Source organism: Emys orbicularis, chromosome 13, assembly GCF_028017835.1.
Source record: "Emys orbicularis isolate rEmyOrb1 chromosome 13, rEmyOrb1.hap1, whole genome shotgun sequence".
Taxonomy (NCBI): Eukaryota; Metazoa; Chordata; order Testudines; family Emydidae; genus Emys; species Emys orbicularis.
In genome coordinates this window covers 21,284,036-21,303,087 of record NC_088695.1, presented here as the reverse complement: position 1 = coordinate 21,303,087, position 19,052 = coordinate 21,284,036, and the positions used below count along the sequence as shown (strand labels likewise).

The 19,052-nt window shown below is 49.0% G+C and overlaps 1 protein-coding gene across 1 annotated transcript; it reads left to right on the top strand.

Moving 5' to 3' along the window:
* Positions 1-3,693: 3,693 nt before the first annotated feature.
* LOC135887578 (zinc finger protein 34-like) lies at positions 3,694-9,924 on the top strand. Its single transcript, XM_065415304.1, has 3 exons — positions 3,694-3,832; positions 8,550-8,663; positions 8,978-9,924. Exons 1-3 carry the CDS (start codon positions 3,694-3,696, stop codon positions 9,922-9,924), a joined length of 1,200 nt encoding a protein of 399 aa, XP_065271376.1.
* Positions 9,925-19,052: the final 9,128 nt, after the last annotated feature.

The window sequence follows — 19,052 nt, the reverse complement described above, 5'->3', positions numbered from 1 at the left end:
GGTTGATGACCTCCTGAGGTCTCTTCCAACCCTAATCTTCTATGATTCTATGATCCCCGTCTACTATAAACTGGTGTCTCTCCACATGAATCAATGAGGGCAGATCCCCACCTGGTGTAAATTAGCCACTCTTCATTGGAGTCAATGGCTCAGATCCCCAGGTTGTATAAATCCGTGTCACTCCATTGAGTCAGAGGCACTAGATCCCAGATAGTGTAAACAGACCATCACTGCAGTGGACTCGGCAGAGCTGGGCTGATTGACACCAGATGGATATCTGGCCATTTGGTTTGTAATCAGCCCCTGCAGCAGGGATGCAAAACAAAGCCATTGTGTCCATCACACCCCAGCTATCTTGCCTTTAGTAAGGCTTTTGGTCTCCCATGACCTTCTCATAAACAAACTATGGAAATGCAACCTAGATGGAGCTAAAATAAGATGGGTGCAAAACTAGTTGGAAAACAGTTCCAACAGTAGTTATCAGTGATTCACAGGCTGAAAGGGCATAACGAGTGGGGTTCTCCAGGGATCTGTTCTGGATATGTTTCTATTCAAAATCTTAATCGATGATTGAGATAATGGCATAGAGAGTACACTTATAAAGTTTGTGAATGATAACCTAGGAAGGAGTACTGCGGAAGGGATCTAAGGGTCCTAGTGGACCACAAGCTGAATATGAATGAACAGTGTAATGCTGCTGCAAAAAAACCCAGAACATCACTCTGGGATGTCCGCTCTACTCTGCGCTGATTAGGCCTCAACTGGAGTACTGTGTCCAGTTCTGGGTGCCACATTTCAGGAAAGATGTGGACAAATTGGAGAAAGTCCAGAGAAGAAAAAAAAATGTACTGTCTAGAAAACATGACCTATGAGGGAAGATTGAAACATAACAGTTTTCAAGTATGTAAAAATTAAGTAGCATCTTACAATCTATACGGATCAGTAACTGCTACAGATAGCACTTTTCTACACGTAGCAATTTCACATATACTATAGTGCAAGAAACTGCTACCTGTGGGCATTTGCTACATCAGGTAGCAGTTTACTACAATAGCAGTTTACTACAATCCATACCTATCAATAACTGCTACTGGTAGCACATTACTACGTGGAGCAGTTTACTACACTACAACCAGGGAGGGGATTTCAGTAGCTGTGGCCACCAGAGGGCCCTGGCTGTTGCTAAGGGAGGGCTGGCGGCTCTCTGTGTTTCTCTTTGCCCGGCAGATCAGGGGCTGAACTTCCTAGGTCAGACGCTGCTGCTGCCGCCTCCATTGTGAGCCGGGAGCCCGGGCTAAGCCGCTACTGCTGCCCAGCGGGGTGTGTTGGGGAGAGCCCGTCCCTAGCGCCCCTCTGTGCCCAGCCGGGGGGACTTTCTCCGGGGGCTGGAACCAGCCCCTGGGGCAGCCCCGGGCTCTGCCGACACCAGCCCCTGAGCCGGAGCCTGCAGGTGAGGGGAGAGACTCGGGGGAAAGAGCTGGGGCCGGGCAGGAAAGTGACTGAACCAACGGCCCCTTCTCGCCCCAGCTCTGCTCCCGGGGGGCGGGAGTCTGCGATTCCCAGAGCTGCTGCCCTCCTGACACCCCCCGCCCTCGGCTCTGCCCCCTTGACCCCCCTAGGCTCTGCTCCCCTGAGCGCCTGCAGGAGCCGAGCCAGCTCCGGGACTCTCCCAGCCCGAGGGGAGGGGGCGGGAGGGAGACAGGGATAGAGACTGGCAGGGGCAGCAGGAGCAATCAGTGGGGAGGGAGGTTCCCGGCTCCCAGCCCTGCCCAGCCCCCTTCCCTGCAGCACCCTGGGGCAGATTGACTTTCCTGGGACAAGGTGAGGAGCAGGGAGAGGAAAAGCCAGGTCCTGCCTCTGCCTGGTCCCTCCACTGCTGGGGGAATATGCTGCCCTGGGGATAGTGTCAGGGGGATCCCCCAAAGCGGCTCCTTCGATTCTGAAATTGTGCAGGCCAGGAGCAATCAAGGGATCTTCTCAGTAACTTCCTGCACCCAGATGCACGAAGGGGCTGGGGAGTTGCGACGCTGAGCATCACAGTATTCTTGCCAGCAAGTTAAAGAAGTATGGGCTGGATGAATGGACTATAAGATGGATAGAAAGCTGGCTAGATTGTCGGGCTCAACGGGTAGTGATCAACGGCTCCATGTCTAGTTGGCAGCCGGTTTCAAGCGGAGTGCCCCAAGGGTCAGTCCTGGGGCCAGTTTTGTTCAATATCTTCATTAATGATCTGAAGGATGGCGTGGACTGCACTCTCAGCAAGTTTGCAGATGACACTAAACTGGGAGGAGTGGTAGATACACTGGAGGGTAGGGATAGGATACAGAGGGACCTAGACAAATTAGAGGATTGGGCCAAAAGAAACCTGATGAGGTTCAACAAGGACAAGTGCAGAGTCCTGCACTTAGGATGGAAGAATCCCATTCACTGTTACAGATTAGGGACCAAATGGCTAGGCAGCAGTTCTGCAGAAAAGGACCTAGGGGTTACAGTGGACGAGAAGCTGGATATGAGTCAACAGTGTGCCCTTGTTGCCAAGAAGGCTAACGGCATTTTGGGCTGTATAAGTAGGGGCATTGCCAGCAGATCGAGGGATGTGATCATTCCCCTCTATTCGACATTGGTGAGGCCTCATCTGGAGTACTGTGTCTAGTTTTGGGCCGCACACACTACAAGAAGGATGTGGAAAAATTGGAAAGAGTCCAGTGGAGGGCAACAAAAATGATTAGGGGGCTGGAGCACATGACTTATGAGGAGAGGCTGAGGGAACTGGGATTGTTTAGTCTGCAGAAGAGAAGAATGAGGGGGGATTTGATAGCTGCTTTCAACTACCTGAAAGGGGGTTCCAAAGAGAATGGATCTAGACTGTTCTCAGTGGTACCAGATGATAGAACAAGGAGTAATGGTCTCAAGTTGCAGTTGGGGAGGTTTAGGTTGGATATTAGGAAAAACTTTTTCACTAGGAGGGTGGTGAAGCACTGGAATGGGTTACCTAGGGAGGTGGTGGAATCTCCTTCCTTAGAGGTTTTTAAGCTCAGGCTTGACAAAGCCTTGGCTGGGATGATTTAGTTGGGAATTGGTCCTGCTTTGAGCAGGGGGTTAGACTAGATGACCTCCTGAGGTCCCTTCCAACCCTGATATTCTATGATTCTATCACAAACACCTCCTGGCATGTAAACAATCACTAGAGTAACAATGGAATGCACACAACTGAGTGAGGTGCCCAGACTCCCTGTACAGTGACTGGGCAGAGATAGTGGCCTAGGAGTGGGATCCACAAAGGCCCCTATGCTAGGTGAGCAGCTGCTTGAGCTAGCCCATGGAGATGCTGATGACAGGGATGTATCCAAAGCCCATCCCTCTCTGAGATAGGGGCCTCAGTCCAGACTGCAAGGCGGCACCTATCTCTGCTCGGGAACCACAGCTGGGATCCCCTCTCCGGGAGGCTGGTAGGTCAGGTGCCTATTGTGGTTCTTGTGAGGCACTTAGGAACCTGCTAAAATCCACACACAATAGGTTTAAGCAATTCCCCAGCCATGCAAAGTCTACAGGGAAAGAGCCTGGTGGGAATCAGAGTCCGAAATGCATTGAAGCCCCTTTGGAAATGGCCCCAATTTCCCTTCTCGCCCTGACAGGCTGTGCAATAGGTCCCAGTCCAGGTTATCCCACACTCCTGAGTAACAGGGAAGTGACATGGCTGCAGTGGAGCTGGTGACCTTCAAGGAGGTGGCTGTGTATTTCACCATGGAGGAATGGGCTCTGTTGGACCCAGGTCAGAGAGCCCTCTACAGGGATGTCATGCAGGAGAATTATGAGACTGTGACCTCACTGGGTAAGGATTCCTGCCCCCTCGGGCATTCAAAATTGGTGTGTGTATGTGTGTCTCTGAAGCATCGGCGTCAGATTCTGTGCAGGGTTCTTCATGGATCCCCCAGATCTCAGGGGGATCTGCCCCGATAGTCCCAAGCTCCTGTCTGTGAAAGCCTGTGACCTCCACACACACCCCATTAGGACAGGGAATTCCGGGATGTAACGATCACGCTACTCTTCCTACAACTGAGGCTTTCAAGAGGGACAGATTCTCTGTATCCCTCCCCCCTTCCTAAGCAATGTTCCGTCCTTTGGTGCCTCTGACCCCTCTGCCATCTGACAGATGAACACATGTCTCATGCCTCAGCCCTGCCAACTCCCCAGCAGCCAGATTTTCAAATGTGCTTCCCCTCTGTCTTGTCTGTAGTCTGTCCCAGCCAGCTGTGTTAGCGGGAGGCCCTGGATGTTCTCGATTCTATTTCACCAGCCAGGACCAGAGTCATGGGGCTGGGTCCAGTTGCTGTTAGTGCCTTCAGGGCTACCTCCCATGCCATTGTGCTGAATTCATGGAAGGAGGGTGCTGTCCTTGGTGTTTCTTCCTGGACATGGCTGAGCCTTCTGAAATGATGGTTCCTTGCAGGGAGACGGGCTGGGTTCTGGGGCAGAGTGAGGGTGGAGGATGTGATTCATGGTCTGAATGATTCTGTGGGGTAGCTCTCTACAGTAGAAGAAGAGAGGAGAAGGTTGGTTTTTGGTTCAGGATGCTGTGTGGGCAGAGTGGGTCTCATAGATGGTGGGGGAAGGTCTTCAGTCCCATCTCTGGGCGCATTCAATTCCGCCCTTCTCTGGGGCCTCTCAAGGAGTCTTGTCCCCTGCTCCTGGATTAGGCCACTTTGCCAGTGGCTGGCGGGGGAACCCAGTCTGCCCACTACTCCAGGTGGCAACCCAGGGACCTTATAAACAGCAGCCACATACCGCTCCCTGTTTTACCTGGGCCCTTTACCTCTCCCATTACTGTAGGGTTACAGTCTCAGCCTCTCTCTCCAGTTCCAGTAAATGCAGCCTGCCAAGGTCCTCTGGCCAGAGCAGAGCCCCTGTCTTTACCCATCTGGTCCCAGCCAGATACTGCCCTGCTCAGCCCCTGCAGCTCCTTTTATCTGAGCCAGGTGGGCTCTGACTAGCTGCTTCTCTGTGGCCTCTGTAGGCAGGCCTGGAGAACCCACCTTTGCTGGTCCTTTCCTGGAGCGGGGTGTGGTAGGACCATGGGGCCTCTAGCAGAGGGCCTCAAAGGGCCTGGTGCACCCATCACAGAGACAATCTCCACTCCAAAGAGCTCACAGTCTTAAGAAATGACTTCCTGTTCTGCTTTTGTTGCGGAGGGACATGGACTGGTGGTGATTTTCTAGACAGTTAATGCATGGCTGTGATGCTTCCAAGTCAAAGCAAGTAGAAATATTGGAAACAAATAGTTCCATAGAAAATAAAATCAAAACGTGCCTTCTAGAGCCGGGACTTAACACGATTCTCTCCTGTCCGGTAAAGTACAGCTCACCCAAAATCCTTGCAGCACTTTACAGCTAGGCAGGCTGTGACCCTTTTCTCGTGAGACAAGTGCGCGTCAGTTTGCCTCCTAGCTGAAGGATTCAGAGCATCTCTGTGCACTCCAAGATAAGCCAGATCAGTCTGTTGTCTTTAGTCATAAACAGGACACTCCCTGCTGTTTTTTCTACCTGTAGATTTCCGCCTCTCGTAGACTTCACAATCTCTCCATTTCACACCTGGCTCAGTACGCAAACAGCCATATGGTGTGAGGCACACAGAGTGAGGCATATGATACATAAATGGCCAGACAGGGAGATGGGTGACAATTAGCTCCTATCTGAAAGGAACATTTCTGAGATATGTCTCCTCCCTGGTGACCTGCCTTAACTCCAAGGCGCTACAAATATAATTTTTCAATAAAGATACGTAATTTCTCTGATGATGACCAGTAGGCTACTGGCCTTTGGTAGAAACCTCACACGCCTACCCGTCAGTGAACTGTTGTACAGATCTCTGCCCCTGGGGATCCTTGTACAACCCTATGCACCCTGTGTGTCCTCTGCCAGTTGGTATTGAGATGTCCCTTTGTCTCACCCTCCATGTTCCTGGGCCCTGCAACAGCAGCGCAGGGATGGAGAAAGCTGGTGATGGATTACACACGAGCAGGGAGAGACCCTTCGTAAGCAGGAATTCATGTAAACCTTATGCTACTACTGCTGGTGCAGGAGACAGATTTTTAATTACCACAGCACTTGCCCTCTCCAATGGACATCAGGGCTGATTGTGCCATAATGGTACTTATATGGGTCCCCATTGCCACCGTGTCTGAGCACCTTGCAGTATTTAACATATTTATCCCTTTGCCCCATGGAATAGGGAGCTGCTGTTACACCTGTTGTACTCATAGGGGACTGAGGCACAGACAGTCTAAGTGACGCTCACAAGGTCACCCAGGAAGTCTGTGGCAGAGCAAGGAACTGAACCAGATCTCCTGAGTTTGAGGCCAAAGCCCTAACCACTGGACCCCCCCTTCCTGTCATTCTGGGCACCAACATTGACACAGGAAGAGACAGTCCCTGCTCCCAATCAATTTCCATCTAAAAAGAGAAAATGGTTGGGGAGTGGGTGGTTATCTTCATTTCATAGGGGGAGAGTGGGGACCAGAGGGATTAAGACTGGAAATTTGTAAGGGGCCCAGACACTGCAGTCAGTGGGGTTGGATGTTTAACTCTCTTGCATCCCTTTGAAAGCCACAGCCTTAATGAATTAGATACACTCATGTCTTATAGAGTGATGCTCACTCAAAGTCCTTTCAGCATCCTACAGCCCGGCTGGCTGTGATCTGTGTTACCTGTAAGCTGTGCGCTTGCGCAGCTGCTCAGGAGAGATTCAAACGTTGCCCAACTGATTTGCAGAGTGCGCACAGCCAGCAGCATATGTTCAGGTGCCCCTCCCCCCACGTTGCTCTGTCCTGCAACTGCTCCCAGGATCCTCCTGCTGGCTGTGCGGAGGGGTGGGCGGGGAAAGGAGGGTGCTGATGTCAGGGTGTCCCCCTGCCCCTGTACCCCATCTCCACAGAGCAGGGGAGAAGGGACACAGCCTGGCTCAGCCTGCACTGTTTCTGAGTGTCTGTCTGTCTGTCTCACACTCTCTCACACACACACACACACACTGTGTCTGTGTCACACACACACTGTCTCTGTATCTCTGTCACACACACTCTCACAGTCTGTCTCTCTTTCTCACACACACACACACACACACGCTCTCTCTCTCTGTGTCTCTTTCACACTCACCTCCCAACACATACTTGTATTATTGTTGTTACTTCTTGCTACTTCCTGCAATGCACATATATTCTCTATAATTTTATTCTTTCAAAGTGGGTTATTTTAATGTTTTGACTGGTCTGTGCATTTCATAATTTTTATTTCTCTCTTACACTTAAATTTAATTCTTCTAAAATGCCTAACCTGCCCTGGTTGGAGTAATTATCCCTATGGTAACTTTTTAAAAATATATATCTAGGTTTTTTGTTTCTACTGGTGACACACATCTGCACATAAAATTTATTCCGCACATGGATGGAAAAATTAGAGGTAACATTGGCTGTGACCCTCCTTCCTTAGGACAAACACACGGTTAGCTTGGCTCCTTGGTGAAGGATCCTGTGTGTTTCCTTGTGCTCCCAGTTGTACGCTAACAATTCTGTGTCTTTGCCCATAAACAGGGCACCCCTCTGCTCTCTCCTAGATTGTGCAACCTTTCGACTGGCACCTGGCTCAGTCTGCAGATTGGCCTCCATTGCGAGGCAGACAATGCATGTATAACTAGAGAGGGAGATAAGTGTCTGTAATCTCCTGCCTGAAAAGAACCTGTCCAAGACATTTCACCTCCTGGTGACCTGCCCTAACTCCAAGACCGTAAATTAAACATAGTTGTCAGTATAGCCACACAACTTTGTGCATACATCTCACAAGGGTTACAATAATCAGTGGGTAACTGGATCTCAGTAGAGACTGTGGTGAGCAGTTATGCACATTTCTGACCCAGGGGACCCCTGTAAAACCCTAGGTACACTCTGTGCCCTCTGCCAGTTGACACCAAGCGGTCACTGGGTCACATCAGCAAGTCAAGGTGTAAATCTACAGTGCAGCACCGTACCGTGCTCTAAATAGGTGGGTAGACCCTGCTTCTGCACACTAGACTGAGAGCAGTACCTGAAAGCACACTACAGAACTTTCAGTGCATGGTAGCAGGGTCCACACAGACAGTTAGTGCACAACAGCTGGTGTGCTACAGTCACACTCTGGCTTACTGACCAGGTAGATAAGCCCCCTGTAATATCTTCCTGTTCTGGCTTGTGTTCTGGAGGAATGTGGGCATATGTGTTGCAGGGGAAGGAGGAGGGAATAATTGGCAGCGACAGAGCCTTAATTGTAGCCCTGATACCTAGAGAGTGTAACAAATTTTCTTAGCTCCCCAAGGGAATAAGTAAGGCCCATTTCCTAGGCAGAGTGGATGAACCTTTGCTCCAGAAAGTGTCCTTTACGATTTATAGCCCAGTCCCTTTAGGGTGGGGATGGGGAGAGGAAGGAGCCCATCTGGGTGGACTACTCATATCTTGGATCTGGAAGTAGTAACAGCACTGACCTTAATGAACAAGCTCAACACATGTTTCCTTGCTCCCCAAACAGGATTTCCAATTTCCAAACCTGACGTGAGCTCCCAGCTGGAACTAGGGGAGGAGCCATGGGTCCCTGATCTCCAGATTTACGAGGAAAGGGAGATCCTGAAAGATGTCCACATGGGTAAGGAATCGACTGAACGGACTCAGAAACCAATTTCTATATTCTCGTGACAGACGTCACTCATGGGTTTTCACCAATCCTATCCAGCCTTTTAGTCCCTCTCCACATCGATATTGTAATGGAACGAAGGCAGAATTGATCTCCTCTCCCTCTCCCCAGTAAGGAAAGGTTTTTTGGGGGGGAGTCAGATACTGATATTTCCATCTCCCCACCACTTATTCTGGTTTGTTCCCCCCTTTCTCATTCCCTTTTCTGAGGTTCCCTTTCTCCCGGCACAGGGACTGACTCCTGTCTGGATTCTCTCTCTGTCCCAGCAGTTGAGGAGATGGTGAATGAGAACAAGGAAGAGAACCCTCAGCAGGAAGGTTCCGAACAACTGGAGCCACATGGGATCGCATTGGGAAGAGCCAAAGGAGATGCTTCCCAGAGTCCTGAGTGGGGAGAAGCCCATAAGAGTCAGCACTGGCGAGAGAGACAGCAGGGAAACCACCAAGAGGAGAGACGGGATAAATCCATGCAGAGGATGAGAGGAGTCGGAAGAATCAAAGAATCTGTTTACCAGAGAGTTCCCACAGAAGAGAGACCTCACATGTGCGGCGACTGTGGGAAAAGTTTCCCTTGGAAATCATTCCTTATTATTCACCAGAGAATCCACACAGGAGAAAAACCTTATAAGTGTCCTGACTGCGAGAAAAGCTTCAGCCAGCGCTCAAACCTCACCAAACATCAGAGAGTCCACACAGGAGGGAAGCCTTACAAATGTCTCGAGTGCGGGAAAAGCTTCAGTTGTAGCTCAACCCTCACTGCACACCAGGTAATCCACATGGGAGAGAGACCCTATAAATGCCATGAGTGTGGAAAAAGCTTCAGTGATAGATCCACCTTTAGTACGCACCAGAGAATCCACACGGGAGAGAGACCCTATAAATGCCTGACCTGTGGGAAAAGTTTCAGGGATCGGTCAACGTTTAATAAACACCAAAGAATCCACACGGGAGAGAAACCACATAAATGCCCCAAGTGCGGGAAAAGTTTCCGTCAGCTCACGCAACTCGTTAGGCACCAGAGACTCGACACAGGAGAAAAACCCTACAAATGCCTGACGTGTGGGAAAAGCTTCCGGGATAGATCCACCTGTAATGAACACCAGAGAATCCACACGGGAGAAAAACCCTATGAATGCCCCGAGTGTGGGAAAAACTTCCGGTACAGCTCAGCCTTTATTAGGCATCAGAGAATCCACAGAGGACGCAAACCCTAGGGAGGGGTGAAGTGAGTAACACCTTTGCTGATTCCCATGAACATCAGCGTGTCAGGCCAGGCCGGAGGGGCCATATACTGGGGACATGGAATAGTTATTAAAGCAAAGAATGTAATCACCTTTCTGGGACAGAGGCATGCAGAGCAAAAGGCTGAGATAAGATTTCCACGTTGTGATGGGAATTTGATTATTACTTCCTGAGAAGCTCTGAACATCCACTGATCAGCTCCTACCCACAATTGGGCAATTCATTTCACAGTCTAGGAGTGCTCTTGGAAATCATCACTGATGCTGAGCTCTCATGTAGCAACGTCCATGAGTAATGCTTTCTATAGTTCCTGGTTGGCAAGCAGACTACAAAGACCCAGCCTCAGTTATTTACACCTTTGTCACTTCTTGCGTGGAGTACCGCAATGCTATAGAACTGCATGTAGGAAACTCCAACTAGTACAGAAGCACTGCAGTGCATCTCCTCAGCTACACAAGCTAAAGCGAGCCCATCACACCTGTCCTTGCTTTCGACAGTGACTTCGCATAGAATAGTGAATCAAGTCCAAGGGCTTGGTCCTTATCCATGGTGCTCCTTGTAGAGATCTAAAAGACTGCCTTAAGTTCCGGGATCGAGACTGGGCTGGAAAACGTCACCCCTCTGGCACAATGGAACTCTCAACAATAAGGGTAAAGCTCGGGTGTTCATGACACGGTCTCTCTTGTTGGCTGGTCTGAGACTGTGGAATGAACACTCCAAGCAGCTAAGGACCATCTCAAACCTTACTGTCTTCCATGCCAAATGCCAGGCACATTTCATTGACCTGCATTCTCTAACTTAAATGCACAATGCCATGTATATAGACAAAAAAAACCCCAACCTCCACTGAGCACATACCTCATCCTGGAGAGAGGATAAGAGAACCAACAGCACATGAAAGATGTTAAGTTATGTGATTAATATGCTACTGGAAGGTGCTCAGATACTACAGTGATTAATGCAGTTTTATAGCAGACCACCAGGTCTGAGTTATAATTAAGGTTAAAGCAGCTTTCTGTGTATAGTTTGACTCTTGTAAGTGCTCTAAAATCTGCACAGTTACTTGGATTGCCATGAAATGTGGTGTGCATCCTCAGGACATGGGATGGGAGTACTGATCCAAATGTGGGGTCATTGAAAAATCGGTTCCTGAGATACCACCCCCCAAAAGCAGTTTTTCTTAAGGTTCATGGATTCTACCAATTTTCTTTGCACAGAGCTAGAGATGAAACCAAGGCACTGATTCTGGCACAAGAGTCTCAGTCGCTCTAGGGCTACTCCCAGAGAATGCATGGACCGGACCATCCCTCTGGGGGAATAAAACTGAAAACTGTATTAGTGAGAGTTTAGCTCTCAAGTTAGGTGTGTGCGTAGCATTCCCACACCAAATGGATCGCACTGTGCGTCTGCTGTCTGAGAGGCCAGGGGGGTTGGTAGCCAGCTGCAACTTCCAGCAGCTGTGTGGCTCAAGGCAAAATGTTCTGGCGATTGCTCCAGTGTAAATTAAAACCCAGCTGTGGGTAGAAATCTGTAGGGAAACATCAGAGGCAACTTGTGACAATTTGCCTCTGTCAAAGAGGGGTTTTTATTTTATTTTGGGGAATTGTAATCTGAGTGCAGCAGGAGATTCAGAAGGCGCTTGTGCTATTTTTGAAAAGAAAATAAATTATACGTGTCACTACTGTGAGGGGAAGGAAATATTAAGGGGTGGAAGAGTGGGGGGAATAGGGAGAGAGGGGTTTGGGGCTGCAGTGAGGGGAGGAGGGATAATTAGAAGGTGGTAGGGGAGAGTGTTTTGGGGGCTCAGGTCAGGGTGAGGGGATGGGGATTAGGGGGAGTGGAAGGGGAGAGGTTGAACCCTGGGAAGGGTGAGATGGAGGAGGGTGGCAGGGCAGGGAATAGGGGTGGGGGCACCTGTCAGCCCCACATTCTCCCCTCCCATGTTTGTACCAGGTTCAGGGGCTCCTTACACCTCTGGGGTGTCTGAGCCCCTTTCCCATCCCATGTGTGTGTGCCAGGATCTGGGGGGCTGCCTCTCTAGGGGTGTCCAAACCCCTTTTTTCCACCCATACATGAGACAGGATCTGGGGGGAGATTGTCCATCTAGGGATGTCAGAGCCAGTCTCCCAGCTACCTACGTGAGCTGGCATCTGGGAAAGTCCTTTTGGGTCAGGAGCTGAGACAGGCATGCTGGGGGCATGTAACAAGAACACACACTGAGACTGGGTGAAGAGTTGAACTTGAGAACGGGCATGTTTGATGCATATCACAGGCTCTTCAGCACTGGGTAGGGGGGAAAGGGGAGGGTGGGATGGAAATGGTGGTGTGAGAGGGTGGGCTGTATGTAGCAGGGGATGGTGGGGGGTGGGAGACGAGACAGGCACACCAATCTTCTCTCACATGCTTAACGTTACTGTTATTGCCATGTAATAAAACTGTCAAGTTCTTGGGACGCAGACCATGTCTGAGATTTCTCTCATTGACCCTGCTAGCAACTGCACATTGCAAATGTTTCAAAGCACAGCTATTAGCCCCATTCCACAATATCAAAGTATAGGGAAGATTGGGGCACTTAGGATTCACGTAGCAACTATGTGGCCTAGTGGAAAGACATCTGTACGGGGACTCAAAAACCCTGGGCTTTATTCCCAGGTCTGCCACAGGCTTGTGGCATGACTTTGGCCAAATCACCTCACCACTCTGTGCCTCAATTTCCTCATGTGTGTAATGGGGATAATGTTTCCCTCCTTGAGATCTACTGATGAACAGCACTATGTGAGGGGTAGCTCTTATCATTACCTGAACTGCACGCCTACATGATAATTACTACTGTCTAAATGGTCTAACTCATACAAACAAGATTTCTGTCTGTTAAAATACTAGAGAATTCACTGACAAAAACCCTTGTGTCAATGCAGACTTAGAGCTGCCCAATGGTATCTCCTGCCTTTCCATGATATTGAGTTTAGCAAAACTTAAGCTTTCGAAACCAGGAAGTGAAGAGTTAAAATATTTCTAGCTCAGATCTCTGAAAACCAAGAGCTAGAGAGTTATGGTACATACCAATGCAATCTTAACTCTGTGAGTGATGCCATGGTACACTCTTAACACATTAACCCACTGCCTTTGCATTGTAGTGAACAGGAGCTACCTACACCTGCCCGGCACTCAAACAGCTAGGCAGGGTCTACACTTAAAACTTAGGTCAACCTAGCTATGTTGCTATGGGCTGAGAAAAAAAATTGCAATGTAGTTATGTCAATCTAACTCCCACTGTAGACACAGCTAGCTTGATAGAAGCATTCAATCTAGTTACAGCCTCTCAGAAAGGCAGATTACCTACTGTCATGGATGCACAGGATTGGTGCTGTGCCCCCAGCTTTGGAACAGTCTCTTGGAGGAACCCCTTCAGTGTGCCAGATGCCCAAGAGGTCTCACTCTGCCTCTAAACTGGGAGGAGTGGTAGATACACTGGAGGGTAGGGATAGGATACAGAGGGACCTAGACAAATTAGAGGATTGGTCCAAAAGAAAGCTAATGAGGTTCAACAAGGACAAGTGCAGAGTCCTGCACTTAGGACGGAACAATCCCATTCACTGTTACAGACTAGGGACCGAATGGCTAGGAAGCAGTTCTGCAGAAAAGGACCTAGGGGTTACAGTGGTTGAGAAGCTGGATATGAGTCAACAGTGTGCCCTTGTTGCTAAGAAGGCTAACGGCATTTTGGGCTGTATAAGTAGGGGCATTGCCAGCAGATCGAGGGACGTGATCATTCCCCTCTTTTCGACATTGGTGAGGCCTCATCTGGAGTACTGTGTCCAGTTTTGGGCCCCACACTACAAGAAGGATGTGGAAAAATTGGAAAGAGTCCAGCGTAGGGCAACAAAAATGATTAGGGGGCTGGAGCACATGTCTTATGAGGAGAGGCTGAGGGAACTGGGATTGTTTAGTTTGCAGAAGAGAAGAATGAGGGGGGATTTGATAGCTGCTTTCAACTACCTGAAAGGGGGTTCCAAAGAGGATGGATCTGGACTGTTCTCAGTGGTACCAGATGACAGAACAAGGAGTAATGGTCTCAAGTTGCAGTGGGGGAGGTTTAGGTTGGATATTAGGAAAAACTTTTTCACTAGGAGGGTGGTGAAGCACTGGAATGGGTTACCTAGGGAGGTGGTGGAATCTCCTTCCTTAGAGGTTTTTAAGGTCAGGCTTGACAAAGCCCTGGCTGGGATGATTTAGTTTGGAATTGGTCCTGCTTTGAGCAGGGGGTTGGACTAGATGACCTCCTGAGGTCCCTTCCAACCCTGAGATTCTATGATTCTAGGGTAAACCTTGCAGCTTCTCTGCCTCTGTAGACTGAAGCAATGGGGCTCCAGCACTCCTGCTTCAGACCATGAACTCTTCTCAGCAAGTCCAACTGAGATAGACTCTTGGTCGAGACTTGGGCCATGTCTACACTACAAACTTATGTCAGCGCAAGTTATGTTGGCATAAAGTCACCGCAGTTAGTACATCATTTGTGCAGTTTGTCTTGGCTCCTTGTGCTGGCGGTGAAACCTTTGGCACAGGGTTGCAGAGTACCTCTATGAAAGTTTCATTGAGATCTCTCAGGAGGATTCACAGAACATCCCTGTGCACATAAACTGCTTCATGTGGATCCCCCAACTCTAGAGAGTAATGAAAAATAGATAGTATTAAACCAAGAGAGGTAGAGTTGCTATCTCTTCTAGCACCAGTAAATTAATTATGTCAAAAATGTGTCCTGTTACTTGGGGTGGGCATCCCTGTAATTTAAAATTAAACTACACACTTACCCGAGGTTCTTCCCCAGCATTGGGCTCACCCCGTGCTCATCTGGCAGTACTGCCAAACTGCAGTGGAAGAAAAAATGGGTACTGGCTTGCTGCATGGCTGGATTCCCCCTGTCGCTTGTCTCCCATACTCTTCATCATCCACCTCATCCTCCTCACTGTTCATGGCAGGGGCCTGTGACTCAGGCTCCTTGGAGGTATTTGCAGCGCTGTTGGGCGTGAGGGCAGGGTCTCCACCTAGTATGGCATGCAGCTCTTTTTAAAAGCAGCAGATCTGTGGTTCGGCACTGGATTGGTATGCAGGGCCATTCCTAGCTATTCTGGGGCCCAAGTGGCCCCCTGTGTGTGGGGGGGGTAGCCCCAGGCCTCTGTGGGGGGGGGGAGGGCTGGCTCGGGGAGCAGGGGGGAATCGCCCCTCAGCACTCACTGGCAGCGCGACTGGGGCGGGGCCACTGCACTGCCCGCTGCTGGTGAGTGCAGGCCTGGCCCTGCTGCATTCCTCAGGGGTGGGAAGAGGCGGGCCTGGGGCAGAGCAGGGGCAGGGGCAGGAAGGGGTGGGGTGGGGGCAGAGCAGGGCGGGGGCCATGGGGAAGGGGTGGAGTGGGGGTGGTGCCCTATGCAGCTGCGTACTTTGCGTATGGGTAAGGACGGCCCTGTTGGTCTGCCTCCCACAGCTCCTTGGCTTTCACGCTGCACTGCTGCTGATCTCTGTCCTATTTCTTCTCCCGCATCCCCCAAGCAAGCTGCTCATAGATATCCATGTTTCTATGGCTGGATCAGAGCTGTGCCTGCACAAGCTCTTCTCTCCACAAGTCCAGGAGATCCAATCCCTCCTCTCTACTCCATGCAGGAGTGTGTCTGAAGTGTGTAACTGGCATGGTCAACTGGGCAGTTGCACTCAACAATGGAGAGTTTCTACATGTACTTGCCAAGCTAGGCAGTCAGGAAAAGGAATTTGAAAAATTTGCAGAGCTTTAAATGGGAGGTGGGGCTTCTGGTCTCTGTGACCCCTGCCCAGCAGAATTGATAATGGGGACTAGAGTGGTCCATGTGAGGCATTGTGGGACAGCTGCTAGAGGATAGTAATGGTCATCGTAAGTAATGCAGTGTCTACACCAGTGGTTCCCAACCTTTTTTGTCTGGCGGGTGCCAGACGACGAGCCACAGCGGACTGTGGCCGGCGGACGAGCATCCGCCGAAATGCTGCCGAGAAGCGGCAACGTCAATAGGCGTCGCCCCCGACAAGCAGTGTCATCCAGAGGCATCGCCGCCGAAATGCTGCTGAAAATCGGTGGCATTTTGGCAGCAACACCTCTGGATGACACTGCTTGTCGGTGGCATTGGTGGATGCTCATCTGCCTGCCAGTACGCGGGCGCACATAGATGCCCTGGTGGGTGCCATGGCACCTGTGGGCACTGCGTTGGGGACTACTGGTCTACACTCTCACTGCTTCAGTCTAACTACATTGACCTTGGCTCTATGCCACTCAGGGAGGTGGTGTTATTAAGTTAGCATAATGGGGCATTATATTGGTGGGAGCCAAATTTAAATGTATCATAGAATATCAGTGTTGGAAGGGCTCTCAGGAGGTCATCTAGTCCAACCCCCTGCTCAAAGCAGGACCAATCCCCAGACAGATTCTTGCCCCAGTTTCCTAAATGACCCCCTCAAGGATTGAACTCACAACTCTGGGTTTAGCAGGCCAATGCTCAAACCACTGAGCTATCCCTTCCCCCCATGACATATGCACAGCTAGTTTGGGGTAAGCTGCCTTGTGTCAACCTAACTTTGTAGTGTAGACCAGGCCTTAGTCTACCGTATTCTTAAAAACCTCCAGTGATGGGAATGTCACAACATCCCTTAGTAATCTATTCCTGTGAAGAACTACCCTTATAGTTAGAATTTTTTTCCCTAATATCTAACCTAAATCTCCCTTACTGTAGGTTAAGCCCATTACTTCTTGTCCTACCTTCAGTGGACATGGAGAACAATTGATCTCAGTCCTCTTTTATAACAGCCCTTAACATAATTGAACACTGTTATCAGGTCCTCCCTCACTTTTCTTTTCTCAAGTCTAAAAATGCCCAGTTTTTTTTAACCTTTCCGCATAGGTTATGTTTTCTAAACCTTTTCTCATTTTTGTTGCTCTCCTCTGGGCTCTCTCCACTTTGTCCATATCTTTCCTAAAGTGTGGTGTCCAGAATTGGACAAAATACCCCAAAAGAGGCCTCACTAGTGCTGAGTAGAGTGGGACAGTTATCTCCCATGTTTTACCTATAGCACTCCCGTTAATACACCCAGAGTGATATTAGCCTTTTTTGCAACTGCATCGAGTTGTTCACACATATTCAATTTGTGATCTGTTGTAACCCCCAGATCCTTCTTAGCAGTGCTACTGCTTAGCCAATTATTCCACATTTTGTAGATGTGCATTTGATTTTTCCTTCCTAACTGAAATATTTTGCACTTCTCTTTACTGAATTTCATCTTGTTGAATTCAGATCTCCAGCTTGTCATGGTCATTTTGAATTCTAATCCTGTCCTCCAAAGTGCTTGCAACCCCTCCCAACTTGGTGTCATCTGCAGATTTTATAAGAATACTCTCCACTCCATTATCCAAGTCATTAATGAAAATCTTGACTAGTACTGGACCCAGGACTGACCCCTATGGGGCCCCACTCGATATGCCCTACCAGTTTGACAGTGAACCATTAATAAATACTTTTAGTCCTGTCTTTCATCAGATGTGCACCCACCTTATACTAATTTCATCTAGACCATATTTCCCTAGTTTGTTTATGAGAATATCATGTGGGACTGTGTCACAGGCCTTACTAAAATCAAGCTATATCACGTCCACTCCTCCGCTTCTATCCATTAGGCCAGTAATCCTGTCAAATTAGGTTGGTTTGGCATGATTTTCTCTTGACAAATCCATGCTGGTTATTCCTTATGACTCATATATCCGTTAGGTGCTTACAAGTTGATTGTTTAATAATTTGTTCCAGTATCTTTCCAGGAAGGTTGAACTTAGGCTGACTTGGTGTCAAAGTCAGATGAAATGAGGTGCTCATGTCATTCAGTTAATCTGTGTTGGGAAGAGAGTCTCTCTATAAAGATTGTCAAAGAGAAAGCACCTACAACCATAACGTATAAACACTGGCAAAGTTAATATACAGATAAGAAAATACAAAGTTCAATGCTCTTAGTATTTAAGCTAAACAAAGGCAAAACAGTTTGAATATATGAGGTATTCACATAGAATAACTTCTGTAGTTAGATATATTCAACCCAATCAAAGTCAGGGTAGAAAAGTATTATAGCAATTATAGTATACACGTATGAAGACTGAAGTAATGCTAGGAGTTGGGAGGAAGTTTTCTTATCATTCACACACACAATCCATTGTTATCAGAGGGAGAGAGAGATCTAAGGTGTTTCCCACACACAAATACTGTCACACACAAAAATGCATATGTAGCCCAGGTGCAGAGAAGGGGTTGAGAGTGAGCAAAATACTGTGGTTAACTTCCCAGTGGTGAGTATTCCGTTGTACTTAAATTTAGAGTACTTAAATTTTAGCAGGTTAATAGAACAAAAGGTAACCAGAAAACAAGAAACTCTCACACATATGTGATGACACATTAGTACAGTTGCAGAATTTAGGAATACACACAGCAAGACAATAATGAACTCAATGTTAGTTCTGTTAAGCAATAACAAAATCACTTTAGCAAGCTAGATAATGGTTAAATCAGCCTTAACATACAAAATGCACACCATATCTTCTTATGGTCATTGTACTCGCCAGGTAAAAACAGACAACGAGACTATACCGGCATAGCTATGTTGGGGGTAGCTATGTCCGCATAAACCCATGGTATAGATGCAGTCCACACTGGTAGAAGGGGTTTTTCTGTCACTGTAGGAACACCACCTCCCCGAGCAAAAGGCTTTTTTATGTTACCGCACTATCAGTACCAGGTTTACAATGCCACCAATGGTGCTATGGTGCCGGGCTCACACTCAGAACGGGTCCCGGTGCCCGGACAGTGGTCTCACCCCCCGCTTCACCTGCACTCCGCCCTGAGGTCCCACCCCCGCTCGGCCTCTTTCCCCCAAGGCCCCACTCGCTGCTCATTCCTCTCTGCTCCCTCCCCCCAGCCGCTGCTCACTCCTCTCTGCCCCCTCCCCCTCTGAGCACGAGGCAGGTGGGGCCTCGGAGGGAAGAGGCTGAGTGGGCGTGGGGCCTTGGGGTGAGCACTGGTGGAGTGGAGGGGAGGGACTCAGG